General features: G+C 32.1%; 1 protein-coding gene across 1 annotated transcript; it reads left to right on the plus strand.

The window, feature by feature from the left end:
* The first annotated feature begins 5,679 nt into the window (after positions 1 to 5,679).
* LOC101264480 (dihydrolipoyllysine-residue acetyltransferase component 5 of pyruvate dehydrogenase complex, chloroplastic) lies at positions 5,680 to 12,784 on the plus strand. The gene is made up of 6 exons (XM_004250328.5): positions 5,680 to 6,827; positions 7,111 to 7,302; positions 7,381 to 7,468; positions 11,950 to 12,020; positions 12,104 to 12,187; positions 12,317 to 12,784. The coding sequence occupies exons 1-6, from the start codon at positions 5,961 to 5,963 to the stop codon at positions 12,419 to 12,421; spliced, it is 1,407 nt and encodes a 468-aa protein (XP_004250376.2). The 5' UTR covers positions 5,680 to 5,960; the 3' UTR covers positions 12,422 to 12,784.
* The last annotated feature ends 7,202 nt before the right edge of the window (positions 12,785 to 19,986 follow it).

Raw genomic sequence — 19,986 nt, forward strand, 5'->3', positions numbered from 1 at the left:
AATAACAATTATTATAATGTTATATTCTAAATGTTGAAAATATTTATTAAAATATTGATTTCTAACTTCACAAAAATAAAAACAATCATGAAAGCAATTTTATTTCTATATACGATAACAATTGATGTAATGTTATATTCTAAATTACATTAATAATTTTTTTTGATACTACATTCTATAAATATCATGCCGTAAAAGAAAATTTTGAATCGTACCCCCACAAAATAACCAATATACTTGTTTTCTTTTTCAAGTTATTATTTATTTTTTAATTTTTTTCTTACTCTATATATCTCAAACGCTTTTCTATTGACATTTTCATTTTTTTGTCTTTTCTTTATTTTTTAACTACTCATTTTTCTTTATTTTATATTTTAATATTCCTTCCAATTTGAATATTAATTTTTTTTTCTTGTCAAATTTTCCTTGTTAAATAGTTTATCATATTTGATATTAAGAAAATATTCTATATAGAAATGAAAATTTTATATTTTTTTATCTTTTGATGATTACACTATCAAATCATTAATTTCTTAATAGTCAAACATAGTTCATTCTTTAAGTCACGTAATTTTATATTTCTTCAAATTAACATCAAATATTGATACGTCATTTTAAAGAATATTGTAATAATAAAGAAACGAATTTATTGGTCATATTCTGTAACAAATATTAAAAATATGTTTACGCAATAATTCTTTGAAGTATTTTTAGGAACAAAATATTAATTATTGAATCACATTTTATTTTAAATTAGTTCAAAAAGCTTAGTATTTATTATTATTTGTAAAAAGTTAATTAACAGAAAATCTTCATTTTAACACAATTATAAAAATATTTTTATGGGCATATTTTAAAAGTAAAGATATGTATCTATTCTTCTAAATTTTCATTTTGATAATTAATTATACAATTATTATTTCACCCTTAAATAATATTAAAATTACTTAAATTCCATTGTTTAATAGATATTTTTGGTTTAATGAAAATTTCACACTACAAAAAAAAATCTAAAGAATATGTGGGTCCAAATTAAATGTCACATCATTAGGATACACATGACATATAAGAAAATATATTTGGTTGTATTATTATTATTATAAATCTATTACCACTTTTTTGATGTCATAATATAAAAACAAACATTCTATAATATTTCTGTAATGACAAATTTGCCCCTAGCCATCCTCCTTATCACACTTCTATATAATAGACTAGATAGTCATATGTCCGTGCTTAACACGGGTCCAACGCTGCAACTTACACTTAAACAATTGTGGTAATTGTTGTGAAGTAAAAGGATACAAACTAATGTAATCCAATAAAATTTGATTTAATTTAAGCATGGAGCTCGTGATTTTGATGTGGATGGTGAATTAATGATTATAATTGTTATGAACTTCAATAATAGTGATATGGTTTTAATGGTTAATTAGTTAAATTTATGATGTTTGTTATCGATTTTTTTTTATGATGACAATGATTGTGAGAAGATTTCGGCGGTGAATTTAACTATGGGTGGTGAAATATGCAGTGGTGGAGAAGTGAATTTGATGATAATAGCAATAGTGGTAGTTATTTAATAGTGGGTTTGATCGTGTACAAGGAAGAAGAAGAAATTGGGTGACGTGGATTTTTTTTTTTAAAATCTGATATTCCTTAACCATGTACCTACATGAGATTCTACCATTGGCAAGTAGAACACCTCATCGAAGTAGGATAGAACTTCAGATTCCATGTTTTGCTACCATGGTCTATGTCGGTTATTGCCTATTCTCGTCATATGGAATACCTATTAGCATTTGATAAGTTTATGAGGTTTAGGTTGTGGTATGAGACTTACTTGGACATTGCACAATAGACTTTGAAGGTGTTATTTGGAGTTCCTAGTTATTGTCTAAGACCATTACTTGAATGTCCTTTATGTGATGTATGTCTTCTAAATGAACTATGTTAGAAAGTATGTAAATGAATAAGTACCTAATCTAAAGTAACTTAAGGACTCCTTAGTTAAGGTGTGAAGAGGACATATGGGATGATCTCTTCTTGACTTATCTTTGGAAGTCTTGACTATGACTCAAGTTAGGGAAAAGGTTTGGTGTTGTTGACATGATCTAATCCTTAGGTAGTCTTAAGGTAAGACTCCTTAGTTAAGGTGTGAAGAGGGCATATGAGATGATCTGTTCATGACTTATCTTTTGTAGTCTTGAGTATGAATCTAGTTAGGGAAAAGGTTTGGTGTTGTTGACATGATCTAAGCCTTGGGTAGTCTTAAGGACTATTTAGGTAATCTTGAAGAGGTCACTATGGACGTTATCTTCTTGATTTACTTAAGTAGGTCTTTTGATAGCCGAATATCCTATCATCTATGTGTTGATGTGTTTAGTGAGAATAATTCTATCCTAGGGAGTCTATAGGATCTCTTCAGTGTGTGTGCAAGAGATTGTATGGGTGGTTATTTCACAACTCACTCAAGTGAAACTTAGAATCACCTTTGGTAGAAGAATCTTACCTTGATGTTTAAGATACTTTGTAAGTGTGTATGTGACTCATTATAAGTAATCTTACACTATTAGAAATTCAGCCTATTGCAACAACTACCTTGCAACAGTTATTAAAATCGTTGCAATAGATGGTGAATTATTTTTAGGTGGGTTTTGATATTTTTTTACTATGGCAGTCTGTATCGCAAGGCCAGGAAGTTGATTTTTTTAGTGTCGTTTTATTTAGAGGAGTTCATGGAAGATTTTTCTCTATGTTTACAGTTGATTTGAATTTATAGAAATTCTGTAGAAGACTTTACTTATTTGTTGGTTTAGCATTCTGTTGCTTGAAGTTAATTTTTACTTTCCTGATCTTGAGGTGTGTTAGTTTTTGGGTTTTATGTAGGAAGTTGTGATGTGGATCTTATAGTTTGAGAGGGTTTCATCTAATATTCTTATGATAGCGTCATTTGTGGTGTTTTCTTGTTATTAAACAAATCTCACTCTCACCACCCATAGTCAAGGTTATACCCGTCATACTTTTACAAGAACATCTTTCATCTTAGATATATGATATTTATCATTTTAACGTTCAGTCGCAGCCTAAAACTAGATGTGTAATAATGGTTTTAGTTAAACAAATAACTTCAAAGGATGCACTGACTCGGCCCTCGAAATAAGCAGAGTAAACAGAGAGTTTGATCACAAATGTGATCATGTCTTATCATAAGGGAAAGCTATTTTAACATTCTATCACTTCAATCTTGACCTTATTAACAAATTTAGAATAATTTTTTGTTTATAATATGGATGATATCGCAGACGCATACTATTAAATGGATAATGCACTACTATTCAGATACAACAAAATTGTTGAAGCTGTAACTTATGAAGTAAGTGTAAAAATAGTACATTCTAATATAATTTGCATTGGTATTGACTATGAATTTGACAGTCTTCACCTATTACTCTTAAACTTGTGTCCCTGCTTACTAGCTATTTGTTGTGATAATGATTTGTAACCCTTACTCATAAACATATTGGTATACATGCTTCTGTCTCCGTGAGAAAGCACGCCGTTTATTGCTTTACTCTTTGTTACAAGAAGTGGGATCAATCTATTTGTGCATTGATTTTTGGTTGATATGAATTTTTTTTCATGGAGAAACTTTCTTGTTATTGCATGTTTTCCTATCCTGTTGATGAAAAATGTTGCCTGCATAGTTACTCAAACATAACTTTAGTCTTCTTGTATTGTTTTCCTTACAAATTTGATCATTTTTGTGGATTATGTGGTTAGTTCTTCAATACTATAACCATTCTATTTAAGTTTTATTACTAGCATCAAGTAAGCTTTTTAATTACTTTCAAACTATAGAAAAGAACATCTTCTAATTTTTATGGCTACTAAAACTGGATATATGTTTTAATGTATATTAATAATATATGTTTCATTGTTGAACAATTTCCTTACCATTTTTTGTAGGTAAAGCAATTGAACCACGAGAAGGTGAAATCAATGAAGACCTTTTATAAAATAGTTGTTTGTTGCTAGACCTTCCACATTTATAGGAATCAATCATAGTATAATTATGTATATATTTGTATATGCCAGCTTTGAAACTTTGAATAAGTAGTGGATTTATATTTTGAAGTATGATTATGTTGATGAATAAATTTCTTTTATGATATATCTGAATTTCATTTGTGTATAAGTCATTATATTGATATTCAATTTATCAATGCTTTATTACTGTTGCAATAACCTATAGAAAACAGTTGCAATAACCCACGAGCTTGTTTCAATAGGCCTGCAAAACTGTTGTTGTAAGCCTGAAAAACTGTTGCCAAATGCATATGTTATGCAACGACTTTAAACCGTAGCGTTTGAATAAATAACTGTTGCAACTAATAATCTTACACGAATGGCTTAAACCGTAGCAATAGACAAACCTATGGCATCAGATTTCAAATTGTTGCAAGAAACTGTGGCAATAGGTCTATTGCAACGCAATCGAATGAGATAGTTGCCTAACCGTTGCGATAGATCTATTGCAACGCTTTTAGTACCTATTGCAACAATATTTTTTAAAGTGTTGCCACAACCCTATTTTCTAATAGTGAGGGTCGTTTAAGCACATCTAGAGAGGGTGTATGGGTGGTCTCTCTTTGTGTGACTCAAGTGAATCTTAGGATGACTTTAAGTGAGGAAATTACATGCTAGAAGTTGTTAAAGGGAGAAGTAAAAACATTTCACTGTAACAGTGAATATTCATTGTAACAGTGAATATAGTTCACTGTAAAGTGATCTTAGAAATTGATATTTATTTGATATGATGTTATCTTATGTGTTTCTATGTTAATAATTGATGTTATTATAATTAAAATATGATTTATAATTTGAAAGGATGTATATTTCTAATAAAGTCCGTTTTCATGATTTTTATGCATAACGCCATACTTAGTACATGTGATTGTACTACTTCTATGCTTTATTTTCTATCTATAGTTCTTGGCAGGTGAAGAGCTTTGAGAAGAAGACTTGGACAAGGAGATCGTTCAAGAAGAGTTGAAGTATGTCCTCATTTGACTCGAAGGCATATATGTAATTTTATGTTTCTTAAATAAAGTTTTGTAATAGACTATTAGTAATATGTTTTTAATTCGTATGGGCCGTGTCCCAAGTATTATCATGTCTTAAGATGATGATCGAGACTTGGTGTTTTCCTATTTCTACATATATGAAAGAGTTTAAAGACTTCTATATTGTTTTTATGAAAAGTTTTAATTCCGCACTACTTTTCATTATGCATATGTGATGAATGATATGAGAGGCTTGTATGAGAGCTCTAAGAGGTCGAATACGTCGGTTACAATCCAAGATTGTATCCTATTTTCTAGGGTGTGGTTTCGGGATATGACAATAGAAACAAGATGACACAAACTAAATGAACCATACACATGATTAAACATATTGTATCTTGCTCAAAAGCAAATACACTCACGTTGTAGAATAACCGACAATTTGAGACATTCAGAAATAAAAATGTTAGATTAAATTCTAAATCAAAAATACTAAATGGTAAAAAATTTCAAACCGTTAAAAATCGATAATCCGATAATAAAAGAAGTCGAAATCGTTACCTAAAACCATTAATTCATTATCCCATTATCGATAATAACCAATATTTTTTTTGGATTCAAACATACTCAATTTCAATTCGATTTTAAGTAATTCTAAATTGAAATTTCAAACACAGAATAAAAAAAAAAGTTTTTGGGTACCAAATTTATATTTCCCACTTCCATAGTGTCAAAATTGATCACCAAAATCCACCGGTAATGTAGTTGAAGTCTCCGCCCTCATTCTCTTTCGATGCATTCGAGAAATCCATTTCTATAGAAAAACACACAAACCTACGCTTTTCTTTTCACCATTATTAAAATCATTCGATTTTTCTTGATTTGTTCGCAAAAATGTCTCATCTTCTTCAATCCACCTTCATCCCCACCACACCCACTACCCTCCGTCGCCGTTCTGTGTTTCCGACGACCCATTTACGGAAAACCCATGTTGTGGAATCGAAGATCCGTGAGATTTTCATGCCAGCACTTAGTTCTACTATGACTGAAGGAAAGATTATCAGTTGGATGAAAACTGAAGGTGATAAACTAGCTAAAGGTGAATCAGTTGTTGTTGTTGAATCGGATAAAGCTGATATGGATGTTGAATCTTTTTATGATGGGTATCTTGCTAGTATCATTGTACCTGAAGGTAGTTCTGCACCTGTTGGTTCTCCAATTGCTCTTCTTGCTGAATCTGAAGATGAAATTTCACTTGCTAAATCGAAAACTCCGACATCCACTTCTACTTCTAGTCCAGCTGCTACTGCTAGTGTAACTGAAGAGGTTTCAACGGTAGCAGCTGCGGTTGCGGTCCCGGTTACGGCTACGTCATCTTCTGATGCTGCGCCTGTGAAAATGGCGTCGTCGATTCACCCAGCATCAGAAGGGGGGAAGAGAGTGGTGGCTTCACCGTATGCTAAGAAATTGGCTAAGGAATTGGGGTTGGATTTGAGGGGAGTGGTGGGGAGTGGGCCTAATGGGAGGATTGTGGCAAAGGATGTTGAAGCAGCAGCTGGTTCTGCTCCTATTGGTGTTGCTGCAGCGGCGAAGCCAAGTGGTGGTGCACCAGCGGCCCCAGCAGTAGAAGTGGGGACGACTGTGCCATTTACGACAATGCAGAGTGCGGTGAGTCGAAATATGGTGGAGAGTTTGGCAGTTCCAACTTTTAGAGTGGGGTATACTATTACTACTAATGCCCTTGATGCTCTCTACAAGAAGGTATGGTTTTTTGCTTTGTATTATTTCCTTGATTAGTTGTAAAAAGATTGGATTTTTTGGGATAAACTGGGAAGTGTATGCTATGTCATAGTTTAGATAAGCTGAAAATGCTAGCTGAGATGGTATATCTGAAAATCAGTAGATAAATGTATTTACTGCAACATCTAGACATTATGAGATTCTCTGAGAATAGGCAAACAGAAGTGGATCTTCTATGTTTTAGTAAATTTTAAGATAAGCAGTTTCATCAATTCAGTTCCTGAATGTATTTGTGAATTTGTAGGTCAAGTCGAAAGGAGTGACAATGACAGCATTGTTGGCAAAAGCCACAGCACTTGCATTGGTGCAACATCCTGTTGTGAACTCTAGTTGTAGAGATGGGAAGAGTTTCACATATAACAGTAGTATTAACATTGCTGTTGCAGTCGCCATAGATGGTGGCTTGATTACTCCTGTACTTCAGGATGCTGACAAGGTTAGTTTGAAAATCATTTTTTAATATTCTGATTTCACATATAGTGAAGTGATTGATATGATTAAATATTCATTACAGGTTGATTTATACTCATTGTCAAGGAAATGGAAGGAGTTGGTTGATAAGGCCCGGGCTAAGCAACTTCAACCCCATGAATACACCACAGGTATGCTATTACGTTAGATGAGTTAACAGTCTGATGTGATAGAGGTGTATACCTATCACCAGCTGATCATATTTATTTTTTTTGAAAACGATAATTGTTTCTATTTCTGTAGAACAGTAAATAGGTTTTCCTGAAAACCCTATTTACATAAGGAACTTTGACAATACTGACCTATCCCTACAGTGAGTCTAAGACATCAAAAATAGAGACGATATCGTTAGAGTAAATCTGATTACACCAAAAACACAGTGTCAAAAACTCTTAAGGTTCCTCTCTTTCCATATTGTGCACCAAATAGGGGCAGGACAATTCTTTAGTTACTTCTGTTTTTTTCTTGTGTCCCTGATTCTTCCTAGCTATGTAGAGCCTCTGAAATTCTCCCAGGCATGGACCAGGAGATGTTTTTAAGTCTGAGGAACAAGTTCCACAACTGCCAGTGACTCCACATATTGTTAGCTGCAACTGCCTGTCTTTATATTGGATGTTTTCTTGAACTAGATTCTTTAACTTGGATATTAGCTTACATCATTATTTCTGAAGTCCATATGAACAAGGCTCACACTCACTCAGTAGACTGATACATGCCTAGAACTGATTAAGAGATAGGAGTTGGTCTGCTACTACAAGATATATATTTGGAGTCTGGAGATAGCACTTAATGTTTCTTCAAAACTCCTTTTCCATATGTGCATGCTCCTCATGTTGAATTTGAGAACTTGTAACTTATTATCAAAAGGCTGGTATTATAGTTTGATGTTTGAGCTAAGTGGCCTTCAAAACTCCAAATGACAAAATTGAGGTACTCCTGCTAATCCAGTTTCACGCATTACGGGTGCTTTAGCCACCTTATGAACTGAGACTACAACATAGAACAAATAGTTGTTTTTTTTTTTTAAAATCAGTAGTTGAGTGTTGCTAGGACTTGTTTCTTGAAGTTATGGTCCAACTTCAGAAAACAAGAATTTGGTACTTATGACTGCTTATAATATTACGAGTACAATTTTTTTAGTGGATCAAGTCCAGACTGCTAATTAAGTAAGTTTTTATTCCAGTTCATTTTCATAAGGGCATGGCTTCACAGCTACAAATAAGTTATTCCCCTTCTTTATGGTTTAGCATCATAATGTTCTTTACTTCAACAGCTTAAATGACAGGTCTGATCTGAACTTTCACTGAATGTAAAGAACACAACTAGTACAACATTTGTAGCTTAGTGCTGATGCATGTGTAAATGTTATTATGAGCACTTGTTGGAGAGACTGATGAAGATAAAAAGAAACTTTATTCCATCTTGATTATGTGATTCTGTTTGATTCAATCCAAAATTTAAGATATTAGTCTGATAAAATTATTAATGAAATTACTTTACCTACAAAGTTGTGTAGTACCCTCTCTCCCTCTTAAAATGCTTGTTTGTTTCTTTTAGTTGTGATATATTGTCATTTTATAAATCAGATCTTTTAAACGCTTATATTTCACAAAGAGTTTTGGGATCCCTGCTTACTATTTGTATACACCTAATTGCTAATTTATTTTATTTTTAATAAAATGAATCGGAATGAAAGGAAGAGCAGAATGAATACAAAGGATAATCTAGCTGACCGCAACCAAATAGATTAGAACACAATTGCAAAAGACAAATAAACCACATTTCCCCCAACAAATACGAAATAACTCATTTTTTAACTTTTCTCATAATAATCTTGTTGTGGACTACCAAAATTGGGATAATGAGTAATCGAAGAGAATTGAAGAATTAACACAGCCGCCTGTTCACCCATTTAAACTAGAAATAGCTGGCGGATGAGTAGTATATGTATAATATATGTATACAGATTATGAAAAGTATACAGTAAATCCAACCGGTTATTTAGTATAACAGAAAAGACCATTATCGAAGTTCTAATTTGTTAGTTAAACAAATTTGGTTTCTTAAAACTTTGGAAAGTGGTCAAGTTCAAAAAAAACTTTGGAAAGTGGTATAATAATGTTACTAAAAGAACAATATATGTCATTCTTGGTATATCACAAACTAGGACATATGTTCAGCATGGAGGGAGTACCTTTTATTCATTGGAATAGTTGGTTTGCTTCTTTTTATAAGGTATCAATTCCTACTTCCAGCGAAATCTGTCCTTTCTGTTTTTGTTTTTCCTGGGTTTTAGTTGGGGTTGGGCAGAGAATTGAGCATTCTACTTCGCTAGATATTACTAACTGGCAACTTGATAGGTTACGATGCTTATGTTCCTGTATTTTGTTTAACGCTCAAGCTAAGCAAGTCACTTCTGATTTCGACCATATCTATATTAGTGAGATATGCATATCAATCTCACAGTTACTATTCTCAAAATATAGAATGGCATAGCAATCTCAAATAATGTCCTCAAAACAAAAGTGTTTTTGTTTATCCAACTTTCTGGACATTTTCTGAGGTTGAGGATGTTGCAGGCAATTGAAAGGGAAAGAAGGTGAAACGATTGAATGAGGTTAAAACCTTTCAAGTTTCATCAAAGTCAAACTCAAAATTTTCAAGTTTTTAACCTTAAAAATGAGTAGGGTAGGATGATGAAGCATACTGCATGACCTTGTTGGGTTTTCTTTTCTTTTGTCTCCATTCCGAATGTTCATCATATTCGGATCTTCAAGACATTCTTGACAAGAACGTTTAATGTCCTATGGATAATGACCTGTGAATGGATCTTTGAGCCACCATACACTGTTACATTCTGAATTGAAATGTTAATCCAGTGTTTCCGCAAGGCCTTGTAATAACGGGAATCATAGAATGATAAACATTATAGTGGAGATTTCATTATGGCAGCAAAAGTCCTCCTACAAGGGGGTTGCTTGCCTAGCTCACAAAGGCATCCTTTGCCAACATTTACAAATTATTGGGCCTAGCGTTAACTCAGTTATTCACTATAGTAGAAACAATTACTAAAAGCATTTAACACCTTACACTCATATAACGATCAAATCATCCATATGTTAAAAGGAAAAACCGAGGGAGAATTAACCCTTCGGGGTGGCCCAGTGGTTTAGGCTTGGGATTTATATGTTGGAGGTCTCAAGTTCGAAACCCCTTGCCTTTGCCTCTGGGTCGAGCTCGTTGCATCAGACTTGCCTAGTGCAGGTTACGTCTCCTATGTGGTTTGCGAGCTATTGCATAGGAGCGGGGGTTTTACCCTGTGCACCCAAAGGGTAGCGGCTGCGGGTTTCCCTTGTCATTCAAAAAAAAAAAAAATCGAGGGAGAATTTATCTAGATGAAGACATTTTATTATACCATGATTTTTGTAAAGGTTATAAGATGTTTTTCAACTACTACATAGCCTCTTTATACAAGAGATAGAAAATTAGTACTTCACTTATTGAATATATATAGTACAAGTGGAATTCAAATAACATGAATAGTAGTCTTATACACATAAAGGACATAAAAACTCAATGCTTGAAAATACAGTGAGGAATCTCTGATATTGTAGAGACTTAATCGGTAATGGGCAAGACATAGGAAAAATAGGGATTGTTATATGAACTGGAGAACAAATCATACGATAGAGTTATTAAGCATGTCAAACAAGACATGTGATAATTGGATGTTATGGCAAAAGGACCCTTTAATAATGATCTGCATGGCACGAGATAGTGGAATGTTATATCAAGAGAGGGGGTAATGGCTGGAATTGAACCCCCATCAACAGTGGTTTGCATGGCATGGGATGATGGAGTTTTTATGGCAAGACATGGGATAATTGGTTTTTATGGTAAGGGGCCCATAAATAATGTTTTGCATGCATGCGATAGTGAGATTTTATGGCAAGGGGCCCTTCTTCTAGGGCATGTTCTCATCTTCAGAATGCTAAATTCCGTTTTTTTTATATTTTATGTCCATTTTTTGTTGTTGGTGAAGTAGATATTTTACTTTGATGCCTTTGCACTTTTTCAATGGTCTCCTATTGTTTTCTGTGTATCAGCAATAATCTTGTACACTAAATTGCCGAACTATTTAGAGTTATTGATGTTATAGCCCAAATGATTATGTAGCTGTTCATGCATTTATGGTGGAAGCATGTACATTATCTCCTCTTGCAGGTAGAGATTAGGCCAGTTGTAATTTGGCATGCTTTTTCTGCACTGAAACAGTGATTAGTTTGAACTTTGGATGTACTCAATCAAAGATGCCTATTGACCAAATATTAAAATATGTGAAAGAAAAGAAAATGTCTATTTCTTGTCTCCATGGCGGGAGATTAGTTAAGCTAGCTGTGTTTACCGAGTTCTCTTTTTTTTTTTTTTTTTACAGTACAACAACTATAACTTAGTCCCTAACAAGTTGGGGTCGGCTATATGAATTTCCACTTCTTCATTTAAGCTCATTTCTTTTATCCAGCTGACTTCTCTGCTTTTGCATGTCAAGGTTCTTGTTGTTCATATGTTGTTTAGGAGTTTGATTGTTTTGGCTGTTGGATTTGTACTGCAGGCACTTTTACCCTATCCAACCTTGGAATGTTTGGCGTTGACCGTTTTGATGCCATCTTACCACCAGGAACTGTAAGTTCCACTCTGATATGCCTCCTGCCTGATATGTGAATACTTCTGGTATTGTTTCTCATGTTGGTTCAACTCTTGTCTAGGGTGCAATTATGGCTGTTGGAGCATCTCAACCCACACTTGTTGGAACCAAAGATGGTCGAATTGGCATGAAAAACCAAATGCAGGTAGAGTGATGGTTCATGTTTGCTATTGATCTTTGGCATGCTAGTTCTTTTTCTCAAAATAAATGCTTAGGATTTTGCACAATTATCCAATTTGTTGATGCTTAAGCTATTAAATGTTAAAAATTTCAGGTCAATGTCACTGCTGATCATCGGGTAATATATGGTGCTGATTTGGCGGCTTTCCTGCAAACCTTAGCACAGATAATTGAGGATCCTAAAGACCTTACTCTTTAGGCTCTTGTCCTCAATTGTGGGAGATTAGATGTTTTGTAGTGTAATTTGCTCGAGTTTCAGCCAGGAGCTTCATGGAGTGAACAGAAACCATATGCTATAACATCTGAAGCATCATCTAAGTCGCACTTCAGAAGATGAATGTTTATGGATGGTTAGGTCATTTTTTCGCGTGGTTAATCTTTTCTTTTTATTGGAGTGTAAACTCATGAGGACATTTTTCATGGCTGCCATAAAATTATGGCCTCAAGATGAGCTCTTTGTTGCTTCATCATTCAAATATTGTTGCAACTTTCTATTGATTCTATATTTAAGGGTGTTCTGCAATTTCAGTTGTATCTGCAGTTCACTATTGCCATTACAAAATTACTTCTTTCCAGTCTAATGCTTCAATTTGCCATTTAATATGATGTTCCACCAAAAAAACACCTAAGACCAGGGTAGGGATGGCAATGGGGTGGTGCGGGGCCGGTTGCTTGAGCTTAACCTGCAAAATTTTTTAATCTGTTCTGTATGGCATTTATTTTTTTCATTTTCAACCCCTTCCCCCCTTGCATGCTCCGCATGAACCTGCCCCACATACTCTTTTTAATTTTTTTTCTAGTTAAGTTTGATACTAAAAATAAAATTTATAAAAATAAATTCATATTTTTATTATGTTGTATTAATTCAATCGGATAATGACTTAAAAAATTATTTTTTAGAAGTTAATTGGAAAACATGTAGAATAATGTTCTATTGAACCATTTTCATTTACTATCTTGAATATTTTAATAGCTTTAAAAAAATTATTTTTATAAATAATGTTTTATCACTGTTATGATATGTAAGAAATTGAAATTTAATTTAAACCCACATAAATCACATATACTTGTAATCTGTCCCGTCCCACATTGATTCTAAAAAAAACTTTGCTTCAACCCGCCCCGCACAACATTAAACCTACCTGGCCCTGCGTAGCCTGGAACCCACGCCACCCCACATTCATCCCGCCCCATTGTCATCCCTAGACAAGGGTTGTTATGACACCTTCCCTTTGTGTTTGTTTTTATATACATGAAAATTCTAGAGGTATCGTGATAAGTGTCAATTTCTTTTCAATTCTTATACAATCTTACCAAATAAGCACACTCAATTCATCAACACAATTTTAAAATATTCTAAGGTGACACATTGATAATTCACACATCTTTACAAGTTTTTTTTTAATGCACATAAAGAAATTAGTCAACAATAGTAATAACTAGTTTTAATATAATCCTTTCATGAGGTTAGATTAATCTTTTCATGTTCACCATGAATTTTTTTTGGCAAAATATAAAATCATGGGTCTTTTTACGAAAGATAAACTTATGGGATCAAGTTTTACATTTTTTAAAAAAAACTTGAAATCATGACGTGGAATCCCGAATTCTGCTTTTAGAAGGATTAGAAATTTAAAATTATGATCACAAATAGCATGTCCAAAACGTTGAGATTTCAAATCGCATGTTCAAACACCTACGTAATTTTCTTTAAAAATGGAAATGTAAGGGATTTGGTATACTAAGGGGATGTTTTAAAGAAGTTTTGTTATACAAATTGGATTCATTCCCAAAGACCTTATATATATATATATATATTATATAAACTAGTTTCTGATAACGTGCGTTGCACATTTGTCTCTTACTATTATTACAATATTTTTTTAAATTTAAAAGTGACTTATAAGATATAAAATATTGAAATTAACAATATTAATTTTACTAATTATTTTTTATTCATAAAAATTAACTCATAAAATAGAATGGTGCATTTGCTATCAAACCAGAAATATGTAAAACTTGACTGTAAAATATGTCTATGAATTACTTTTAAAAAAAATGTCTATGAATTCCTGATTGAAATATAATAATAAATGTATCTAATGTCTTTAATGAAATAACAAAGGCGTGAGACAACTTTATCAGAAATATAAATTTCAATTACATATTCCGCACACTACAACAAAAAGATCCTAAAATATGTACCAAACAAATGACTTATTTTTCTATAAAGCACCTAAACATCGAAGTTTAACGATAATACAATAAGATTGCCTTGAAAATGCAGTTACTTGTGATAAGTCCACGAGTCTACATATGAGTATATTTTATTGTATTTATATAAAATATAGCAGTATTTGTGTTACTTTTTGATGATATGATGCTTCAGTATTCATGAAAAATTCAACACTCATTCAAATAGTAAAAAATAATAAATATATTTTCATTTTCAAATTTATTTTTTAACAAAACAAAAAATAAATTAACAAAATAAGAAAAACAAACAATTCAATAACAACATTATAAACACGTTTGTGATGAGTCATGTATAATTTGAAGAAAAAAAATATAACAAATTCAAACTATAGAGAAAATAATATCTAAGACATAGAAAAATTAAAATATATTCTCTAACTAAAATCTTAATCTTATAAGAGAAATGATGATTTATACAATTTAAAAGCTTATATGTGAAAATAAGAGAATAAATATATTGCATAAAAATTTATAGCTGCGATAAATACCTTGTGTGATTCTCAAAGGTAAAAGTACTTTACTATTACCTGTAAATTATATACTTTCATCATATTTATTGTTGAAATTTCACCTTTTCAAAAATGAAAAAAAAACTAAGAAAAAAATATAAAAAAGGGCAAAAGGAACAAATAAAGATTAATAAAATAGAGAAAGGAAAAAAACCCAGTGAATATCCTGATCGAAACTACGTTATAAAAATACTCGGATAAATCTATATATCTTAAATTTCAAGAACACTTCAAATTGCATCATTAATTTAAAAAGAGACATATTCTACAATAAGAGAGAGAGGGACAACAAAGAAATATTGTTAAAGATTTGAAACCTCCCGGTTTCAGAAAAAGAAAATTGATGAAGGGCAGGGGATGTAGGAGGACTATGAGATTTCTACGAACACAAAATCAATTCCTCGCCGTTGTCGCTGTCGAGAAATCGCTACAGGCACCACACTTCATATGATTGTCTTAGAGTCTTCTGTTTCTTAACTAAAATAATGTTCCTATATCTTCCATGCCTTTAGAAATGTATATGAAGATGAAATGATTTCACTCACTTGGAAAAAAATTTATTATTTTCAATTGCCTTTTTGCTTATCCTATTCATGGTTATTTAAATGTAAGTTTTAGACTGTCGTCTTTTCAATTATCCTAATTATTGTAATTGAAATGTGAATTTATTTTTCAGGTAATTAAAAATTATAATATTATGCTTTTATTTTCATATAATATGATATATATTCAAATAATGTTCAAGTGAAGGACAAATTCGTAATTCAACTTTGAGCTAAGGGGCTTCCCACTTATAATATAACTAGTTTTAGTGTGCGTTGCACGTTTGTCTCTTATTATTAAATTTCTGTACACTAAAAAATTGAGTTATAAAATAGGAGTGCTGAAATTAGCAATAGTATTTTTACCATTTATATTTTGTTCACTAAATAATAAAAAAAATATACTACGAATACTTGAGCATTTTTTGTTATCCTTCATTTGCAGTTTCTTATTCTCTTTTCTTCTCATTTTGAATAATGCATATAACATAAATATTTGTAAATTGGTTCTTAAAAAGCATATTGAAATTTTAATTCTGAAAGGCGTTTTTATAGAATAGTAGAGAGAATATTCATATTCAACTTTCAGTTTTAAAAAATTATAGGTATGAGTAATAATTAACATTCAATTATTAGGCAGAAGAATATCACATTCTCTTAAATAAAACAATATCTCTAAGGCTAAAGTAGACATTCTAATTTGGACATTACTACTTAACTGTTTATGTGTCCAGCCAATAATCTGGAAACTGAGTTCACAATTTTTCATCCATAATTAAAATTTTACATCAACAATAATTAGCTTCTCATCATGTTAAATAGAAGTTTGATGCATACAACTTATAAGTTCTAAAAGACATCATCAATTTGGTACATATGCAAATAATGTAAACACTTGATATATACGAAACACACTCGCAGCCATCATCATAATTATTATGTTAATTATTTTTTTATATCATATATACATATTCTTTTTAACCTTGAGAAATATTGTACATGTGATTTATGAAGAGATTAGAGCAATACTCTTTTTTCATAAAATTTCTCTTTGAATACTTGATATAAATGGAGCAACACAAACTTTTCAAAATGACTTATTCTAGGTATATGGTCAATTTGAAGAATGAATGTTTCCACAAATAAATAATAGACTAATAAGATTAATAGATTATACAATATAAACGAAAATTCAAATAAAAATACATTTAAAAAAAATCATATGTGATTTTTCTCATTTAGTTATTCCTCTCACTACTAATAAATAATAATTTCGAAAATATATTTAAACTAAAGTAAAGCACTCTATCAATAGTCGCATAACAAATTAACTAATTAATGAATTTCATTAATAATTAAGAAATATAGTAGAACATGAATTGTATATCACTAATTTTCATATAGGACACAAGATATTCCAATAGAAACACAAAATAATAAGAAAGTATATTGATCAAAATATTAAAAAAGGATGTACAAAATACTTAAGCTTGACAAGGATGAGTGGATAAAAACAAAAGAAAATTATTGCAATATAAAATGATGAGCAAGATTAACTTTTTGCTTGAGTAAGTACAATTAATTTGCAATAAATTAGTTCGATGATTTTAGTCCATATCAAATTTATTTAAAGAAAAAACTCTTCAAGTATTCTTTATTTTTATAACAAGAGAAATTAATTATTAATGTGAATTTGATTCATGCACTAATTTAAATGAGTTATTTATTAAATATTTAATTATATTTATAACATTTGTTTTAATTATTTTAATATAAGGGTAAAATGGTAATTCAACTTTGAGCTTTGAATCTTCCCACTTATAATAATACAAGTTTTCGAGAACGTGCATTGCACGTTTATCCTAAAATACTTCATACAATGTTTGTAGTGCAAATAATAAATTTAAACAATATATATATCAATAATTAGCTATTATGCATGAAAAAAATACTACTTTCAATCACATTTGTTACCGACCCAAATGTATATATGTACATTTGTTATATTCTAGGTGTTTTGATGATCCTCACAAATGCGGGGACCTAGTTCCTGGTAGAGTGCTCTCGTCCAGATACAAATGGGGTACAATCATAAAAGCTGTCATGTCAGGTGGTAGGTGAAAAGTGCAGTATCCTACACCAATAAGAAGAGCGGATGAGATTGTATGTTTCAGTATCTCACAAATGCAGGGACCTGGTACCAGCAGAGTTTCCTCCATCAGATACATAATTGGTTACAACTGTAAAGTTGTCACGTCAGAGGTTGGTAAGGCGTCAGTGTACTACACCAATCAGAATGGAGGAGGGTGTTTGTCCAATGGATAATAACTCTTTATGTTTGATACTTTAAGCATGACAAACACCATATTATATTCATTTATCCAAAGAAGAAAGTCAGCCAGCAAGCCTTTCAAGAACTAATATACAAGTTTGCAAGGGACCTGGTTCCCACAAGCAAGGGACCTGGTACCCGCAAGACTTCGACGTGAAAAGGACGAAAAGACAGCTATCAGAAAAGTTGTCATCTCTGATGCGGTAGGTGCACAGCTTTTCTAACAGCAGGCCTTCAGCCAATGGGATGACTTTAACGAATTTATGGGAAATTATATTATCTCTTTCCAACAAACACAACAAAAAGACTTGGCAAATTAAACTTGAATTTTCTTTGAAAATTCACAAGCTTGAACAGAAAACCATCTTCAAGGAAGAACATTGCTCAACTCAATAGAAGGACCTGATAGAGTAAAGAAGAATCTTTGTTGTATTTAGAGCTTTGTGTCTATGTACTTACATTGTAAATCTGTTCCTAATCTATAAAGGATTTAGATATTTGTTTTGGGTTTGTAAAAGTCTAAATCAGTTAAGGTTAACTGATTTAGTGGGCAACATTGGTTTGTTGCTTAGTCAAATTCTAAGTCATCTAGAGTTAGGTGGTTTAGTGGGAGGTGTTGTATCCGCTTAGGCTCTTCAAGTAATAGGTAGATTACTTGATCGTGAGATTAATAACTTTTTCTCACATTGATTGTAACCGGGTTGTCTTCAAGAGAGGTAAAATTCTCAAAAACTCTTCTTTTTGAATTCAATATGCAAGGAATTGCTGATCATTCAGGTACATATTGATGATATCATCTTTGAGGCAATCTTTGAGGTGTTGTGTGAATATCTTATTTCTATTTCATTGATTGAAAGTGAGTGTTGAAATAATCATAATGGAAGAATTAAATTTCTTTTTAGAGCTACAGATTTAGCACACCTTGAAAGGTACCCTCGGTTGTCCAGAAAAGCACATTAATGAGCTATTCAAATGGCGTAAAATATTTGAAGTTACGACAATGATAAAGAGGGATAATGTCATCATGAAGCTTTGTAAGAAGAAAGATCAAGTGGATGATATCTTCACTTAAACTCTAAGCACGGACCAGTCGAATACTCTCATAGGAGCTTAGCTACAGAGAAAAACATTCAGGGGTCATTGATGTCTGATCAAAGAAAGAACCTGGTACCAGTTCAAAGAAGCTGCTGAAAGAGTTTCATATTTTGGGTGTATAGACAATTCATACTTTCTTGGGCACTAACTAGAAGTTGGATGCTGATTAGTCGGGTTCAAAGACTCTACTCATGTACAAAGGAAAATATTTTGAAGGCTGCTGAGAAAATCTTAAGTCATCTGAAGAAGATAGAGGACAGGTTCCTATTCTGTCCATCGGGAGACTTTTTGATTTGTAGTACATGGTGTTGTTGATTATGCTAAGTATCAAGATGATAGATTGAGTACCTCAAGAGTGGATTATGTTATGCGCTGATCTTTTACTCATGTAGAATTAAAAGGCAAGATTCAATGTTTTTTCATCAACTGAGGCAATAAATGTAGCAAGTGCAGCTTGATGGGTTCAGCTCTTGTGGATCAGGAAACATCTTGAAGCTCATAAAAATATGGCTGAATTAATCAAGGTGATGATGGAAATGCTAAAACCTTCTTGAATGGATCTTACCTGAAGCAATCAACTCTTTCATGACTATGAAAAGGGAGCAAGTATCCTTGCTTTTCGATTATGTATGTTTTAGCAAATTCCGTTTCATACCTTTTGTAGGTATACACACATGGAAAAGGGGATGAAGAAAAAGGTAGGTCAGGATAGATCTAGGCAATGACATTCAATAGAGAGAGGGACCTAGTCCTTTCTCGAAGGTTAGCAATCTTAACATTGAAGTTTGAATTATGCATGAGAACCATTGAAATTGCCACATGTCTGTCCTTCAGGAATCTGATTGTTGTCTAATCTTTTGAGTGCCAAAATGATACCTTATTGTCTCTTTCTTTATATTCCATATTTCTTTCTATTTCCCAGAAAAATTGAGTAACCTTCCAAATATCAACGTGCTTCAAAATTTTCTTTTCTCTTCTTTTCAAACACACTTCAAATTGTTAACCCCTTGATTCTTGCTGGAGAATTCTT

This window comes from Solanum lycopersicum, chromosome 11 (genome assembly GCF_036512215.1).
Source record: "Solanum lycopersicum chromosome 11, SLM_r2.1".
Classification (NCBI taxonomy): Eukaryota; Viridiplantae; Streptophyta; class Magnoliopsida; order Solanales; family Solanaceae; genus Solanum; species Solanum lycopersicum.